The 16458-nt window shown below is 44.3% G+C and overlaps 1 protein-coding gene across 2 annotated transcripts in view; it reads left to right on the top strand.

The window, feature by feature from the left end:
* Positions 1-14680, top strand: part of LOC311253555 (bone morphogenetic protein receptor type-2-like) — a 29123-nt gene extending 14443 nt beyond the window's left edge. Inside the window, exons 4-14 of one of the 2 annotated variants that reach the window (XM_084347603.1) lie at positions 1240-1347; positions 1519-1610; positions 4600-4830; positions 6483-6597; positions 7836-7996; positions 8878-9025; positions 9305-9441; positions 10186-10358; positions 10447-11783; positions 12225-12263; positions 12819-12949. In XM_084347603.1, the coding sequence (XP_084203729.1) occupies positions 1240-1347; positions 1519-1610; positions 4600-4830; positions 6483-6597; positions 7836-7996; positions 8878-9025; positions 9305-9441; positions 10186-10358; positions 10447-11783; positions 12225-12253 (2531 nt within the window). In that variant the 3' untranslated portion in view covers positions 12254-12263; positions 12819-12949. Of the gene's footprint in view, positions 1-1239; positions 1348-1518; positions 1611-4599; positions 4831-6482; positions 6598-7835; positions 7997-8877; positions 9026-9304; positions 9442-10185; positions 10359-10446; positions 11784-12224; positions 12264-12818 lie in introns of both variants that reach the window. The other variant, XM_084347602.1, reaches the window with a different exon arrangement.
* Positions 14681-16458: the final 1778 nt, after the last annotated feature.

Genomic DNA, 16458 nt, shown 5'->3' with positions numbered 1-16458 from the left:
TCCCACACATCCTCTGTTTCTCTCTTCCCGTGCTCCTTTCCAGTCTGTTGACCATGCTTCATGGTTGTTTGCTTTAGCTTATTTATTTTTGCCTTTTCCTTCATGTGCTTCGCGGCATGCCTGATGGTCTGCAAACACACATACTTGCAAGACATTTAGATGTTTGTGTGTATGTTGTTGACATTTTGGAGAGAGAAGAAATTACAGCATACTGTAAGCCCGCTGACAGTCTATTGAAAATCTTGCAGTCACATGCAAACCAGTCTTGACTCCTGCGCCCTGCCGGGGTATTTTCCCTTTTCCAACACTGGTTCTGACATTAAAAAAATGAGGTTAATTTGCATGATACCAAATAGGAGAATTAAAGGTAAAAAGCCCAATTCTAACCAGTAAGCGCACAAGGAAGGAATCCCACAATAACAACATATGTGAGCCAAAAAGCCAAGAGGCTTACGGTGCAGCTCACAGTAAGAATTAAAGGTGCTGTGGAGTTTTGTTTATATTCTGTATTACTCACCAAAACACATTCTGTGTATCCTCAGGGTCGACCAAATGTGTTCAGTGCATTTCCTCTTTGATAAGACCATTTTATTTAAATCCTACCTTGTTTACATCTACGTTTATCGCCCGCAGTCTTCTTCTTCCCCGGTGGCCGGAAAAATACAGACTAAAGCTGATGACTGTTCCAAGTTGGGTAGTTGCGTACGGTGCTTAATATGCAGAAACAATCATCACACTCAGAAGGCAGAGTGTTTTTGATGTAATGATGTATAACTTGGACAAGCTGCTGCTGTTTGTCGATTTGGAAAACATGGCAGAACTTGTAAAAAGGGATTAGTGTGTTTGTGTGGCTTACACAAAATAAGACAAATCTCTTGTGGAGTTTTGAATGGTGTTTATTTTAAGCTAAATTGCCAAAAAAAAGGGGGTAAACCATTTTATGTTAACAATGTATGTAATATATGGCTTTTAGTTTATCTACCTTTATTCCAATTGCCTCTTTTTAAAAGCTCATTTTCTTTTGTATAGCCTTTGTACTGTACTGCAGCAAAATTATACAGGTAATGGCCGACCAAATGAACTCGGTGTATAGATATTAGCTTTGGTACGTGGCCATCCCCAGACTTCCTGCTCACAAATCAAAGGCCTGCACATTGTTTCAGTTGTTAGCTCTTCCCACACAAAGGTCACACTTTGATTTGTACTTTTGTTTTTGATGTGTCCCCCCCCCCCCCATAGACCCTCGCACACTGGGCTACGAAGAGACAGTAATTATCACCCTGGCAACAGTGTCGGTGCTGGCCGTGTTTGCCGTAGCAGCCTTCTTTGGTTACCGCATGATGCACGGTGAGTTACCATGGCGCCATGGAGGATCATTCATTATTCAAGGCTGTTTAAATGTTTTTTGCTCGAATTTCGATTAATGTAATGAATGGATTCAGAGCTGATCTATTGTCTTAAAGTGTCTGCATGTTCTGTACTTCTCTGAATGCTCTGTGTGTTTCTGTGCTTTCACAGGAGATGGTAAGCAAGGGCTTCACAACCTGAATATGATGGAGGCTGCTGGCTCTGAGAGCTCGCTGGACTTAGACAATCTCAAACTGCTGGAGGTCAGTTCACACACTGGTCTCTGTGTACATCTGCGCATCACTGTCGACTGCCTCCAACTCGTAATTTTTTTTAGTTTTGTGCTAAACAGTCATCTGTTCACCAATCGAATCAATTTGTTTTCTGGCCCAGGAAAGAGCCAAAGTATTTAGTGTGACAGTGTGAGTGCCAGCATAACACTGTGTAATACTACGCTCGCTAGCCAAATGAGCCAATAGGGGGCCAGTAGAGCGCCGATTATACATTTATTTTATTATGGCAATCAAGATTTACCAGTATTTCTGCTACAATTCCACACTGACACATAGTTTCATTTTTTTAAAGCATACAAATGCATATTTTCAGGTTCATAATTGTATTTTGGGTTACTGCTAGAATAGGTTTACATGTTTCTGTCTCCTCTGATTGGTCAGCTCAAACACGCCTGAGCCAGCACAGCTAACAGAGCAGCTGTGCTTAATCAATGGTTACGAGCCAAACTAGCCGCTAAGCATAAATTATGCAAATATGTGACATTGTGATGGTGGAGTGTGTTGTCACAAAGTCACGGAATTAAAGGCGGGACTTATGACGAGGCATTTCAGGAGCAGTGTTCTGCGGGAGAGAGGAGCTTCTGTCGCTGCAGACTTTGGCAATTTGACTTCAAAGATCTTTTACATGCACAAGAACCGACATAACACACCGAAGGAAAATAATAAAACGGAAAAGCATAATAGGTCTCCATTAAATTGTCATGTAAAAAAAAAAAGATCCTTTTCAACAGCATGGCTCACTACATGTTTTATACCCCAAATCCTGCAGATTCGTACTCGTCTGTTTTTAGAAGATAAAAGCTTGTATCCCTGGTTCAGACATAAAGTGTTCTTGCTTGCTTTAGCTACTCTACACAGGGAATGTGTGTGTGTGCATGTGTGTGTGTGTGTGTGTGTGTGTGTGTGTGTGTGAGAGAAGGAGGGAGGAGGGGAGACAAGTGTAAGAAAGATAAAGGAGAAACCAAAGGCATAGAGGCAAAAAATACACCCAAAATACATCAAGGTTTACGGTTACATTTGTCGTTCCAATGTGACCTTTATCATCCGATCACGGCAGGACGCATTAAGTGACAGGTCAGGGCGCACAAAAATAGGATTTTGCTTACACTGACGCAGGATATGGAAAACCTGATATGGAAGAGGGAAGGCTCATATTGTGATGGGAAGTCAATGGAGTGTGGATGATATTCAGCCAGGATGACAATATAAGCAGGGATTTAAACATATCCAGCCACAGGAGATGGTATGATGGCAGCTGTAGCTTTAAAAGTACAACTTAGCTTTTCCTAAAACTTTGTTATCTCTCATTTCTTTTAACTGTCATGCGCAGGCTTATAATAAAAGGATTTCTCCAAATGAAAAACATATTTCCGTTAAGAGGACTATTTTTGTGCCGTTCACGAGCCGATTAGTCAGATGAAAGCTGAAAGCTAAAAGGTAAAATTCAGGGATTTTTGAGTTCAAACAACTTCGCATTCACCAACTCTGTAGAAATTCGTGAAACTTTTGTTCCAGCAAAAGATTTGTATATCAGGTCAAGCAGCAGGAGTCTACTAAAACATTCTCAGTTAACCTTGTTTCTGCATCCGACTAGAAGTACAGAGAAAATTAGCCCCATTAGCTAGTGGAGTTAACTGCATTTTGGTCTACTTACAGAGCAACCAGGCGAAACGACAAACAAGCCAAGGATACGCCTCTGCTCTACTTTTTCTGTTTTAATTGTAGCGTTGGTTCACCGTGCAATCATTGCACAATGTGACATGCCTCAAATTGATATCGTGCAGCATGGACTTAAAGATCCACTGTGTAGGGTTTTGTGGCATCTAGAGGTGCAGTTGCAAATAACAACCAACTGAACACCCCTCGGCTAACGCTCCCCAAACACTAAGTTCTAAGTTAATGAAAAACAATGATATAAATATTATATATAATTGTTGCCAATGGACACACTGCACCTTTTAATAATAAGAATGAGACCCAGGTTGGGGGAGAAAAACAACACATTTTTCTTTAGCTGTGTCTGTGTCTCTACGTGCCAGTGTTTATTTTGCGTTGTATTTCTTGCAATTCACTGGAGCAGCAATTTTATCAAATGCGTGCCATCAGCATCTCAACACCACAAGCAATCATGCTGAAAAAAATGTGAAATTTTATGTGAAACGTTCTCTCAAACCGATGCTTCAGACAGAGACCAATCAGTACCGAACACAATGATCCACTTACTCTTTCTCTCTTCTTTTGACGTCTATTTAGCGCATTTCAGACTAGAGCTAGAGGACGGTTACCTTTTCAGACAGGATTTGAATCAGAACGCTGTCCTTGTGCTGCTCCTTATCAAACGCAGGCACAAGTTCTTTCACATCAGACTCACTGAAAAGGGGGGAGGGGGAGCCAGGGAGCCTAACTCATAGACAAAACACAGTCCGCTGCTTTCACAGTGTATTTTCTACCCAGAGATAAACGTTTTATACCAGGCGTTGAGGTGGAACCCACGCAGAAATAAATGCACTCCCCAGTTCATTTCTTACTCCCAAGCAGATGACTTTTAAAGCTGAATGTCAGGCCCTTAATGGCATGCTGTGCTCGGGTTAATTCAGAGAACTAATTGAATGATTTGGAGCCGACTTTGGGCCATTTTAACTGTTTAACCCTGCTGTTCGCCTGTAATTTAGTTTATTTCCTCTCTCTCCTCTGCCTGCCTGCCTGGCTGTCTTTATTTTTTGTGTTTGTGCCTCTCTTTGTGTTTCTTTTTTTGCCTCTTCAGTATTCGTCAAGCAATCTTTCTGTATCTTGGCTTGTCAGCATTTCTGTGGCATTTCAAAGCAGCACAAACAAAATTACCATTTTATTCTCATTGTTTTCATTTTCTTTGTAGACAAGCGAGAGCTAAAGGTCCAGAATTACAAAAACAAAGGGCTATAAATAGTTAATATAAATAAATAGTTTTTTCCTCTTTCAGCTGATTGGGCGTGGCAGATACGGCGCCGTCTACTGCGGATCTCTGGACGAGCGGCCCGTGGCCGTGAAGGTGTTCACGGCAGCCAACCGGCAGAACTTCCTAAACGAATGCTCCATCTATCGGCTACCGCTGCTGGAGCATGACAACATCGCCCGGTTTGTGGCTGCCGACGAGCGGACAGGCCCGGAGGGGCGCACTGAGTACCTGCTGGTCATGGACTACTACCCACATGTGAGTAGTGAAGGGAGCAGGAGGTTTTGCATGTGGAGTGTGTTTGACATACAGATGGCGTTCAGTGAAATTCCCTTCCCTTCCTCTGTGACCTGTAAAGATTAGAGGTTTTCTGGACAAATCAGCTTGGTTTGGTCGCACCTGTGGCAACAAGTGCGGATTTCATACCACAGGTCCTTGAAACATAGGGGCAGCAAACACTTGCCTGTCAAAATGATCGTAGTCAGACATTTTTTCCAAATTGTTCAGCCCGAAGCAGGACACGGTAAAATAATTCTATTACTTTGCTGTGAAGGTCGATGTGGATCTCTTCATTTCCCATCTAGCCTTGGCTGCACCTTCCTGTTCCGTTCCTCCCTCCTGCCAAACAAAAACGACCACGTCTTGTGAAACTTTACAGTCAGCAGTAACCACATTGACGAATGCACTGCGTTTCCTGTAGTTGCTTCACAATTAAAGCCAGCTCAGTAATTTTATTATGACGAAACAGCAGAAGAAAATGTTGAGTTAGCATTAGCGGTAACATAATCCCACTCTGATACGAGGAAAAAAGAGGAAACAGTGAAGCAGAGATCAATGAGTTACAATAATAATTCCTGTGAATCCCTTGTGTGTGTGACGTCAACTTGATCCCAGTGCAGGAACAGCGGTTTCACCCACCTCGCCTTTTCCCGCAGACAAATTAACATGCAGCTGGCGCAGCAGAAGAGAACTGCCTCTAGAAACTCTTCAATATTAATGTCGACTTAACTTTAAACCGTTGCTGCCCAAAATTGATGATTACTAGTCAGCTGACCTGAAGCCAGCCTATGAAAGGAGCCTATTGTGCATCGTAATCATTACTCTAGTGCATGTTGTCATGGAAACGCAGTGCAAGCTAGGACAGGACACCGGGACACATAATGCATTCAAGTAAACGATAATATAATTTATTTAAAACGAACAGATCTAATGTAATTTTCTTTAGTAGCGGATGCGCGAATTGCCTTGTGATTGATTTTTAGAGAAAAGATTAAGTGTGTGTCTGTGTGTGTTGGGATGTGTGTGTGTTTGTGCGTCAGGGCCAGGGCCATAATGGGTTTTCAGGGCTGATGGAGATAATTGAGGAAGGAAATTAATAATATCCAGTATAATTTCTGCTAAACATTTTTATGGACTTTTTTGATAGTCCTCGTCCGTGCACCAAATTCTTGAAACCGGAATTGCGAAAATCCTTGCAACTTTTATCGGCCGGTGATAAAATATTCTGTGAGTTAGTTTTATTTTGAAAGGGTCAAATCACAAGGACAGCCTTTTTTCAAAGCTCCGAGTTATAAATGTGAAGATAATCTTCTTGTAAATTGTCAGTTTTGACCTTTTTGGAGATTTTATTAATAGTGAAGAGGCCATGGGAGTAATAAATTATCTTTGCTCCAGTGCAGTTGAATGTGTGCGAGTTAAAGTTCAACACATCAGTTTAATGTGTTAAAGCAACAAACACCAAGTCAGCATTTTTCCCCCCGTCTTCCAAGTCTCTGCTTATCTTGTTAGACCTGGAAAGTGATGCTGGTGATTGATTTTTATTCCCTCCCCACTTCTCCCTGATATTTCTCTCTCGAATCCTCCTTTTTTTTTTAACTTCCTCCCTCATCTTTCGTCCCCCCTCTCCTCAGGGCTCTCTGAGTCGCTACCTGGGTCTCCAGACCAACGATTGGGTCAGCAGCTGCCGGCTCGCTCACTCCGTCACCCGCGGCCTGGCCTACCTGCACACCGAGCTCTTCAAAGGAGGTGAGCTGGAGGGCACTCGAACACACACACACACGCACGCAGACAGTTAATTACATAACTGCTCACAGTTTACTGAGGCTCAAGTTCCAAGGCTGCTGCTTCCATCTGTTACTGAAACAAACACATACAAAGAATTATGGAAGAAAACGTGTGTGTAGCTCGGTTAGTTTAGATTACTTAGAAAGGCTTTTGAGAGCGTGTGCGCGATTCTCCCTCTATCCCGGCGCTTGAGCCTTCTTACGACCTGCACACTGCAGCTCCACGTGGGTCTGTTTGGCTTGGAGCGCTTTGCATCCCTGCATTTTTACAAACACGCTGCGTGCACGCCCAGCCGAGGGTATTTATAGACCGGCCTCTAGCTAGCCTCAGAGAGAGTGAAAAAAAAAAAAAAGGGAGAGAGGGACAAAGTAGGGGGAAGGAAGGAAGGGAGGAAGGCTGGCAGGCGGAGGCGAGATAGGGATTCAGATGACATGTGACTATCCTTCGGGCTTAATAAACCGAGTCTTAGGAGCAGAAGTGACAACTTGGCGGTTGAACTTGGCCCCCTCCTCTTTTCCCTTCATCAGCACAGATACACATCAAACAGACTCAGAAGTGAAGAACAAAGTGCGCTCGCAGTTGTGCGTAAAGGAAGTCATTCTTCTTGTGCGAGCGGGGGCGTCCGTCTCTCTCCGTTCTGTCCCGCTGTAAACCTAAAGCGATGAGGAGAAGTGACAGCGCAGAAAGAGAGGGCTGGTGTTTGTCAGCTCTGTGTGGAGCCGCTAACGCCACAATCTCTCCGGCTTTGATACAGTCGTCATCCTCCCCCACTCCTCCTCGCACATCAATAGCAGGCAGCAGATTACTGTGGTGGCTGCCACAACTTCCAGCCGCCCTCCTGCCTCGCTGCGCCCTCTGCTGGACAGCGCGGTACTGCAGGCGGAGGCGACTCTGACATGGTCATAATCCCATTGTTGTAGATTAGATTAGAGGGTTTAGCTGTCTGTTGACAGTGTTGCTTGCTTTGCTGAACAATGGGTAATGAGGGGAATAGAAAGCAATGTGAGGGGATTTTCTGGATGTTATCATTCATTTGCAAATACCAGAAAAACTGCGTGAGTACAGTGTATCTCTAAGGCAGGGAATTTTGGGAGTGCCGCGCAGGCTTAAATGTTTAATGGAAAGTAAATTAGCCCAATTCTTTTGTCTCATGTCTTCTCTTGATTCTCTCCAATCCTCCCCCCCCCGCCTGCATTCAGACTTGTACAAGCCCGCAGTTTCCCACCGGGACCTGAACAGCCGAAATGTTCTGGTCAAGGCCGACGGCACATGTGTGATAATCGATTTCGGCCTGTCTATGAAGCTGACGGGAAACAGGCCGGCACGTCACGGAGAGGAGGAAAACGCTGCTATTAGTGAGGTGAGTGCTCAGGAGGAAGCAGGACAAAAGAAGATTATTATTATGATATTATGAATGGTGTGTATGGCACTTTAATGGCTTTTGTTATCTGCAGGATGTCATGCAGTGACAGTACTTTAACAAACATTTGTGGAACAGACTGCAGCCGAAATTATCTACCTTAGCCTCCAGTTTGTGTTCGGCAGCTGCAGAGGAGACCCTTTACAGCTCCGGGCTGAAGTCGTAGATAACTCTCCTCCTCGCTACAAACAAATCCAGCAGCTGATTTATGTGTTGCACTCTCTAGTGAAGGCAGTATTACTGCCATGGCAGAGTGGAATTAAAGACTGTTCACTGAGGCGAAGCAATGTGGACGTTGCAGGTATCAAACACAAGTGTGTAATTGGCTTTGAAATTTTTTGTCCAGCCTCCTCTGTCTGGATGCGAAGCGCTGCATACCTATAAGCTAATTTACATTTGTAGTCCCTGGGCAGGAGAGAACAACATCAGCAGACCTAACACCAACAAGATTTGACAACATTAAAACATAACAACAACAACCAGATTTCATAGCAGTTGCATTTATGTGTGATGGGTATATGATTGTGTTGATTTAGCCACGATTCATCTCGAATTTAAAATCAGTGAGGCCAGTGATGGATTTTTGGTGTGAAGATGTGTTAATCACAAGTATTCATGAAAAGCCTTGATCTGGTGTCCTTGCCATGCCCAAAAAAAAAAGATAAAATAGGAGAATAAAGTTTTCTGCGGATGTCTAATTTTGGAATATCTTTTCTCACCTTGTCGTATTTTTTTTCTTCTTCCTGTCTCACCTCATTTTTCATCACGATCCTTCTTCTCACCGCCCACCCCCTCCTTTTTCTTCCTGCTCTGTCTACCAGGTGGGGACGATTCGCTACATGGCTCCAGAGGTGCTGGAGGGGGCGGTGAACCTGAGGGACTGTGAGTCGGCGCTGAAGCAGGTGGATATGTACGCCCTGGGTTTGATCTACTGGGAGACCTTCATGAGATGTACCGATCTTTTCCCAGGTGAGACAGACAGGCAGACCGTGTGAAGTGTGTTGTGAGTTTTACGGATCAGATGAGCTCCATTTCTTCAAAGACACAAATCTCGTGTCGTTTTTACCAGCATGATTATCACAAATAACACATGAATGAGCCCCTTTCCTGTGCTAGATACAGCAGAGAGCAATTAAATACACATTAGTCATAGTGAGAGGAAAGAGGTGCATTAATAAGATTAATGAATATTTCTGCTGCATGAAAGATATCTCAGACACACCCTTCCTCTCCCCGTCCTACCTCTAGGAGAGTCAGTGCCAGAGTACCAGATGGCCTTCCAGGCGGAGGCAGGGAACCACCCGACGTTTGAGGACATGCAGGTCCTGGTATCCAGGGAGAAGCAAAGGCCCAAATTCCCCGAGGCCTGGAAAGAGAACAGTTTGGTGCGTTTGTGTGTCTGTGAGCCGAGCCAGGATTCAGATTATAATACTAGAATGAGCAGAGATAAACACTGTCAGCAGAAACGTGTCATAACAACTTCAGTTACTTGTTATTATCGGAGGGACATCTTTGGTTTGTTTTTGTCTCTTTCTTGTCTCTTTTTTTAAAATGAGCTTTTGGGGATTTCACCTTTTTATTAGATAGTGACAATCCAGACAGGGAATACTGGAAGCAAAATAGAGGTACGATGACGATTGGAGGTCACAAGCCTGAATCAAACTGTGGTGGGAAATGCCTATATATTCTATATATTGTTCGTATGTGCAACCAATTCCAACCAGAATCCCTGTCAATAAAGCTAAGAAATAGTCTGGAATAGGTCAGGACAATATGGCATAGGTCCAGTTGATATTAATATACATTACCATAAAGATAAAGTGACCTTTTCTGTTGAGCTTACAGTATTGGCTAAATAAATCACAGTCCACAGTCCTTGTTTTGTTTAAAAATGACTTCAGAGAGTTAAGACGGTTTCACAAATCAAAAACACTCACTGCTGAAGAAACTTACAAGCTTTGGCTGAACTTGTGAACACAGTTTTGCCAAACCATCCCACATCTAAACTGTCTTAAGATGGGATCTCAGCCAGCATGGAAAGAAGGAACAATTACAGCATACAGTAGCTCTTTAAATATTGTAATCTGTGTCTAAATTGTTGTGAAGTATTCAAACTGTGTCTCCTCCAGGCGGTTCGCTCTTTAAAAGAGACCATGGAGGACTGTTGGGACCAGGATGCAGAGGCCCGCCTCACGGCACAGTGTGCCGAGGAACGACTGGCAGAGCTGCTCCTCATATGGGACCGCTCCAAGTCTGTCAGCCCCACACTTAACCCCATGTCCACCACCCTGCACAATGAGAGGTGGGTTTAAACGCAGAACTGCTTCTTTTACTGTGATACCCGTCTCAAATGTTGTCTTTAACGTTTTTTTTAATCTGTTTTCTGCCAGAAATCGTATGACGCCAAAGTCTGGCCCGTACACAGACCATCCCTCTACCTACATCGAAGAGCATGAGGGTGTCGCCAAGAACACTCAAGCTGACACCACCGGCTCTGTGAGTGGTCGAGCTGGGGCCGGGACCGGAGAGAGAAACAGGAACTCCATCAACCAGGAGCGCCAGCAGCAAGCCAACGCCCGCCTGCCCAGCCCAGAGGGCAGCAGCACCAGCATGGGGATGAGAGGCAGCCCCTCAGCCTCCACCACAACCACCACTATCATCTCTGAGTCTGAGGGACCTGTGGGGGTCGCCACAGTCCCCGTCTGCCTCCACCTCACCCAGGAAGATCTGGAAACCACCAAGCTGGACCCGAAAGAAGTGGACAAGAATCTAAAGGAGAGCTCAGACGAGAACCTGATGGAGCACTCGCAGAAGCAGTTCTGCTCTCCAGATCCACTGAGCCCCGGCAGCTCCAGCCTCCTGTACCCGCTCATAAAGATGGCCACCGAGGCCTCAGGCACATCAGACCCCGCTGCCCCCATGCCCACCACCATCTTCCCCCTTCCCAAGCAGCAGAACCTGCCCAAGAGGCCGTCCAGTCTGCCCCTGCGCACCAAGCCCACCAAGAAAGAGTCGTCATCGTCTTCGCTCAGGTTCAAGTTCGGACGCTCGGGGAAGTCTAACCTGCGGCAGGTGGAGGGAGCAAAGATGAACATTGGTGCGGTAACGGGCACGAACACAGCTGTAGAGGCTCACCGGAGCGCAGGCACAAACAACACACCTGTTCTAAGAGATATACATGTCAACGGTGGCGTCAACGGCGCTGTCAACGGTCACGCCAGCACTGGGATCTCATCCATGGCTACAGGTGGGGCGACAGGTTTCGGAGGGTCCAGCATAACTCAGAACGGCTCCGGAGCCCTGAGGTCGGACGACGGCCACCTGAGCCTGGGTGTCATCACCGCCAGCCCCGACGAACACGAGCCGCTCCTGAGCCGCGAGCGAGAGCAGCCAGATCCGAGGGACGCGTCGTCGAGCGTCGCCGCTCTCCGCTCAGCCCGACCCAACACCAACAACAACAACAGCAACACCGGCCACGGCCAGGGGGACGGGGAGAGCGGAGGAGAGAGTGACGGAGAGGAGGAGGGCAGCGGAGAGGGAGGAAGCAGGGAAACCACAGGGCCCCCGGGGGAAAGCTCGGGGTCGGGATCTGGCGCCGCTGATTCCCAGGGGGCCGCTCCCGTCACCATGAGAGGGGAGTCCCTGCTCAGGCAGCCCAGAGCCCGCAGGCCTGAGAGACCCAACTCCCTGGACCTGTCCTTCACAACACAGGACCTCGCCTCATTCGGTGATTTAATACACCAACACCTCACACACAGAATAGTTCAGTAGGCTCAGTCATTTTCTAAAACAGCTCTGTAGTTTATAGCAAACGTTACAGAAAGAAATATAACATTTGTTGGGGACTATTTTCAGCAGTGGATGAATCCACATTTGGTTCTCTAGTGAGGATATATAGTATATTTCTGGCAGCAGGACTGTGTATGTGGGATTGAGTCAAAATAAACTACAGAGCGTTTGTTTTTGGACAACAGCGGAGCTTTATGGCACAGAGGAGTGAGCTATATCAGGCTTTGGACACACACAAAATACTTTGCCGATTCCAAAAAAGTTGGGACGTTCATAAATGCAGAATGCCTTTCGAGGATGCCACGTTCATACCCAGTCATGATACGATCACCTGTCACCATTAACCTTTTTGTTTTTTTATCACATTCCACAAATTCAGAAGAAGCATATATGGACAAAAATCAATGAAGTTCACAAGGTAAACATTAAATATGTTGTGTGTTTTTCTGTTTTAGATTAGCGATACGTCACAAAGGATTCATGAGTTTTTTTGTTCTACAGTGTTCCAACTTTTTTGGAATCGGGGTTCTCACATTGGAGACACTTGAACCTACATGTTTTACATTCTTATTTGATAAATAACTTAAAGCAATGTGGTCCAGTCTTAAAATAGTTATTGATTCATTCTGTGTTTCCCAACTACTACAATTGAGTATTCATTAAAGCACTCCAATTGCTGAATTGCATTGTTATTACCATTAATTGTTGATTAGATCAAATGTGCAGCCTTAAAGGGACACTACAGCGATTTTACTCACAGAGTGATGTCATCAGGGTTGTCTTGGCGACTACAAACTGGGAGCACAGTGGGAAAGAAATGTTATTTTTCTTAAAAACCTGTTGATCTACTATCAATATAGTCGGTGATTAATTTAATAGCTAACAGCTGACTGATTAATGGTTGCACTTCTTGTTTCATGCTGTGTAAAAACCTGCCACATGACACTAATCACTGTTCCTTCCTGTTTTCCAGGGGAGGGCTTGGTACAGCCAGACGGAGCCTTGGGCGGGACCGGAGAAAAGATCAAGAAGCGCGTCAAAACTCCTTATTCCCTGAAGAAGTGGCGACCCACCACATGGGTCATCTCCACAGACAGCAGGGGGCCAGAGGTCAACAACAACGGCTCCTCCCGCGGCCAAGGCCACGGTCAGAGCCGGCCCAAGTCCAGTTCGGCCATTTACCTGCGGGGGGGGAGCTTGGCCAGCGAGCCCAGCGACACGCACGTGTGAACTCAGACCCTCTGACTAGACTGAAAATAAAAAAAAAAAAACAGAGCGTTTGGTTTGTGTCTGTCGAGCTCTCTGCTCTGAATCAGCAAGAGGAAGCTATGGAGTGTCTTGTGAACAAACAGTCGAGTCTGATCATGTACAGTAATTAGGTCTGTCTCGCTCCCGTGTGTCTTTCTGATGATGGCATTGCTTTAAATGGAATCCAGCTATGCAGCATTCTCGTCCGCTTCTGTTTCCGCATTTGATTAATCTCCCCTTTTGTCGGTTTGTTTCATGTTTCACCCTCATGAGCGTAGCAATGTTTTGAATGGATTTATTTTTTTTCTATGTGCACTTTGAAACCGATTAAAATCAGTGTTTAGAAGTCCTTGTTCGTTGCGACCACGACAAGAAGTGGTCTCTAAACTTTAAAAAAGGCGATGAAAAACAATCAACACTTTTGAGCGTTCTCTTTCTCGTCCTCTGCTGTATCAAGCGATGTTGGAGAGTCGGCTCTGTAAAAGAATTGAGGGTCTTAAAAGACGGAACAAAACTACTTTTTTCATTTCCTTGATTTGTATGCAATACCAATTTTTGTCTTTTTTGACTATGTATCCATTTTTTGTATCATAATTTTTAATTGTGCAATAGGATGTAGCTTTTAGATGCTTTCGATGTTTTTATCGCTTCCATTTCTTTGGTCGTTGTTTTATCCCGTCATTATTTTAATATGTTAATCTCTGTTGCACTTATGAATAGTCACAATCGTTTTGTAAACAATCCACCGTACACTATCACCCCCCCGACTCAAGAGGAGAAAACGGATGACAATCCTCCTCGCTTTCCTTCTTCTCTGGACTACTTTTAAAGGGGGAACAAACACTAACAATCAATCCCAGCTGACTGGAAAAGTGTTCATGGAACTCCTCTGCACAATTACACCAGGAACGGCTCGAACTCTGGGGTCTTTTAACACTACAATCAAACCTACGGAGGGATCTGCTACAGTGCCCGACTCAATCACTGTACCACTATCACACCTGACCTCACTGTGGACTGTGTGTTTAGCTGTCTGTCTGTGACTGAAAGACCAGAAACACTAGAAAGACCAGATTCTGCTCTTTGAACTCTGTTGGAAATCAGAAACTAGTCTAAAAAGAAAAACAAACAAAAAAACCAAACCCCTCTGAAGCACGCTGGATATTATTTCTGCTTCTTCTTGTCTCATCCCTCGATGTTTCAAATGACTGATTCTGTGTGCGCGCGTGTATGTGTGTGCGAACGAGTGTGCACGTGTTGTGTTTCTTTACGTCGGCAAGCATTAGAGTTGTTGGGGCCTAGCGCTGTACAGGCGTGCTGAAATATCATTGTACTCATTCTGTATTTTCAGCGCTGCTTCAGGGCATATGAAAAGATCTCATTTATGTTTTTGTAATCTGTAATTTGTATGAAAAAAACATATGTATGTGTATTGCATTGATATTTGCATCATTTTTATGGAATTCTGTTTTGCATTCAATGGACATGGCCTTTGATTCCATTGCTATGCGTCTGCTCGGTACAGTTTCTGTAAACATTTTCAAGTCAATATGAAAGAAAAAATTCTCAATAAATGTATGAAATAATTGTCGGTTATGTCTGTTATGGATATATGCTCATGTTGGTTTTAGGCCTTAAAGGTGCAATATGTAAGAATTGACAAATTCATACTCCAAACAAATAGGGGGCAGCATAGCACCAGAGTAACCGCTAACTGCTGCTAACTATAGCTGCGGTTTTGTTTACTATAAGGCTTTCACCTCTGGAAATACAAGCTGTATAAAGGCTAGCTGGTTAGCATGCTAACTTTAATAGATATCTCTTCAACACAATACGTAGACGTCCTTGATGTAGCGTCGAAACGGTTATTTATTCACATTCTGTTGATAATTTTACTTAATTTTTGGAAGTATATGCTAAAATGTGGCCACCTTGAATCATACTCCCTAGCCTAGCTTAGCATAAAGACTGGGAATGGGGGGGACAGCTAGCCTGGCTCTCTCCAAAGGGAATAACAATCTGCTTCCTAGCACTAATTTGACACAAAAATGTCAAACTACTCCTTTAAAATCTCTCTAACAGTTGTGTATTGCTTATTTATATTCCTGAGGTGCACATTTAGATAAAACAGATGATGCTCTGTGGGACATTAGAAGCAGGTAGACCATCTAAAGTGGGAGCTTGAATTTCATGATCAGCCTACCAGGGAAGGGGAGGCTGAACCTGTTTTGGGTACCATTTTGGGATGAGACCTGCAGCAGCTGCAACAGCTGCGGACCACGGCTGCATGATGAAACAGCTCCGGTCCTCAAGTCAAAATGGACTTAAACATGCACGAGACAGATAAAATATAGATTTTAGGAGCTCTGTTAAATATAGCAGGCTGTCTTTGATCTCCTCGAAACACCGCAAGTCGCTGGTTTGGACGCAGGAGGGAGACCTTTCCTCTCCTCCGCTTGTTTACCTCCCTTCTCCTCCTCTCCGCCGTCTGTCTGCTCCACGCGCCCTAGCAACTGCAGCATCAGCACGAGCAGCGCAGCGTTGGTACGCTACGTCACAGCGCTGCTTCGGCTGCGTCAAGGCGGCGCGAGGCAGCCGGGGCAAGACCGGAAACCGACTGATTCGCATTCAAAATAAAATAAAAGTGTTTTTCTGTTTTGGTGCAACTTTATTGTGATTTTTAGTGATGTTTTTTCCTGTTTAAGATACATTTGATTTCTTTAAACATTGTTTTTAGGTGCTTTATATTTCTTGACAATGCCTATGACTTACAAAAAGTCAAATGTGGGCCCTATTGATATACACATATATTAATATAAATAATTACTTGTTTAGCTTGTATTGCAATGCTGCCTAGCCCAGATGGTACATTTACTCAAATACTGAACTTGGCTAAAGTTTTGAGGTAATGCATTGCATTACATGCATTGCATGTCTTTATGCATGTTAATGCATCAATCATAATCCTCAGCAATATAATAATTTAATACAGAACGCCCATTCAGACAAATTAATACTTCAACTTATAATTATTTGAGTGGGTTAGGGTTAGGGTTAGGACTTTTACTTGTAATTCAGTCTTTCTATCGTGTGATATCACTACTTTTGCTTCAGTAAAATTATGTACAAACTTCTTCCACAACTGCCTGTCCCTTTGTTTGTTGTGCAGTCATTTGCAAAGCTCAAAACTGAAATAATGGAGGTGTTACAACTATATTTTCATACAGGGTTTTAAGATCTGTTAATATAGCTTAGCTTTGGAAGACCATACGTATCCATAGCCCCAGGTAGGACGCGACACGCTCCACATTTTACTTTGAAAACGCCAGCCGGAAGTCGTGTCGTGTATCCGGGCTCGCTTCACA

Source organism: Pagrus pagrus (genome assembly GCF_965226575.1).
Source record: "Pagrus pagrus genome assembly, chromosome: 24".
In the NCBI taxonomy this organism is placed as follows: domain Eukaryota; kingdom Metazoa; phylum Chordata; class Actinopteri; order Spariformes; family Sparidae; genus Pagrus; species Pagrus pagrus.
The sequence above is the reverse complement of the archived record's forward strand: the minus strand, read 5'-3'. Positions and strand labels throughout refer to the sequence as shown.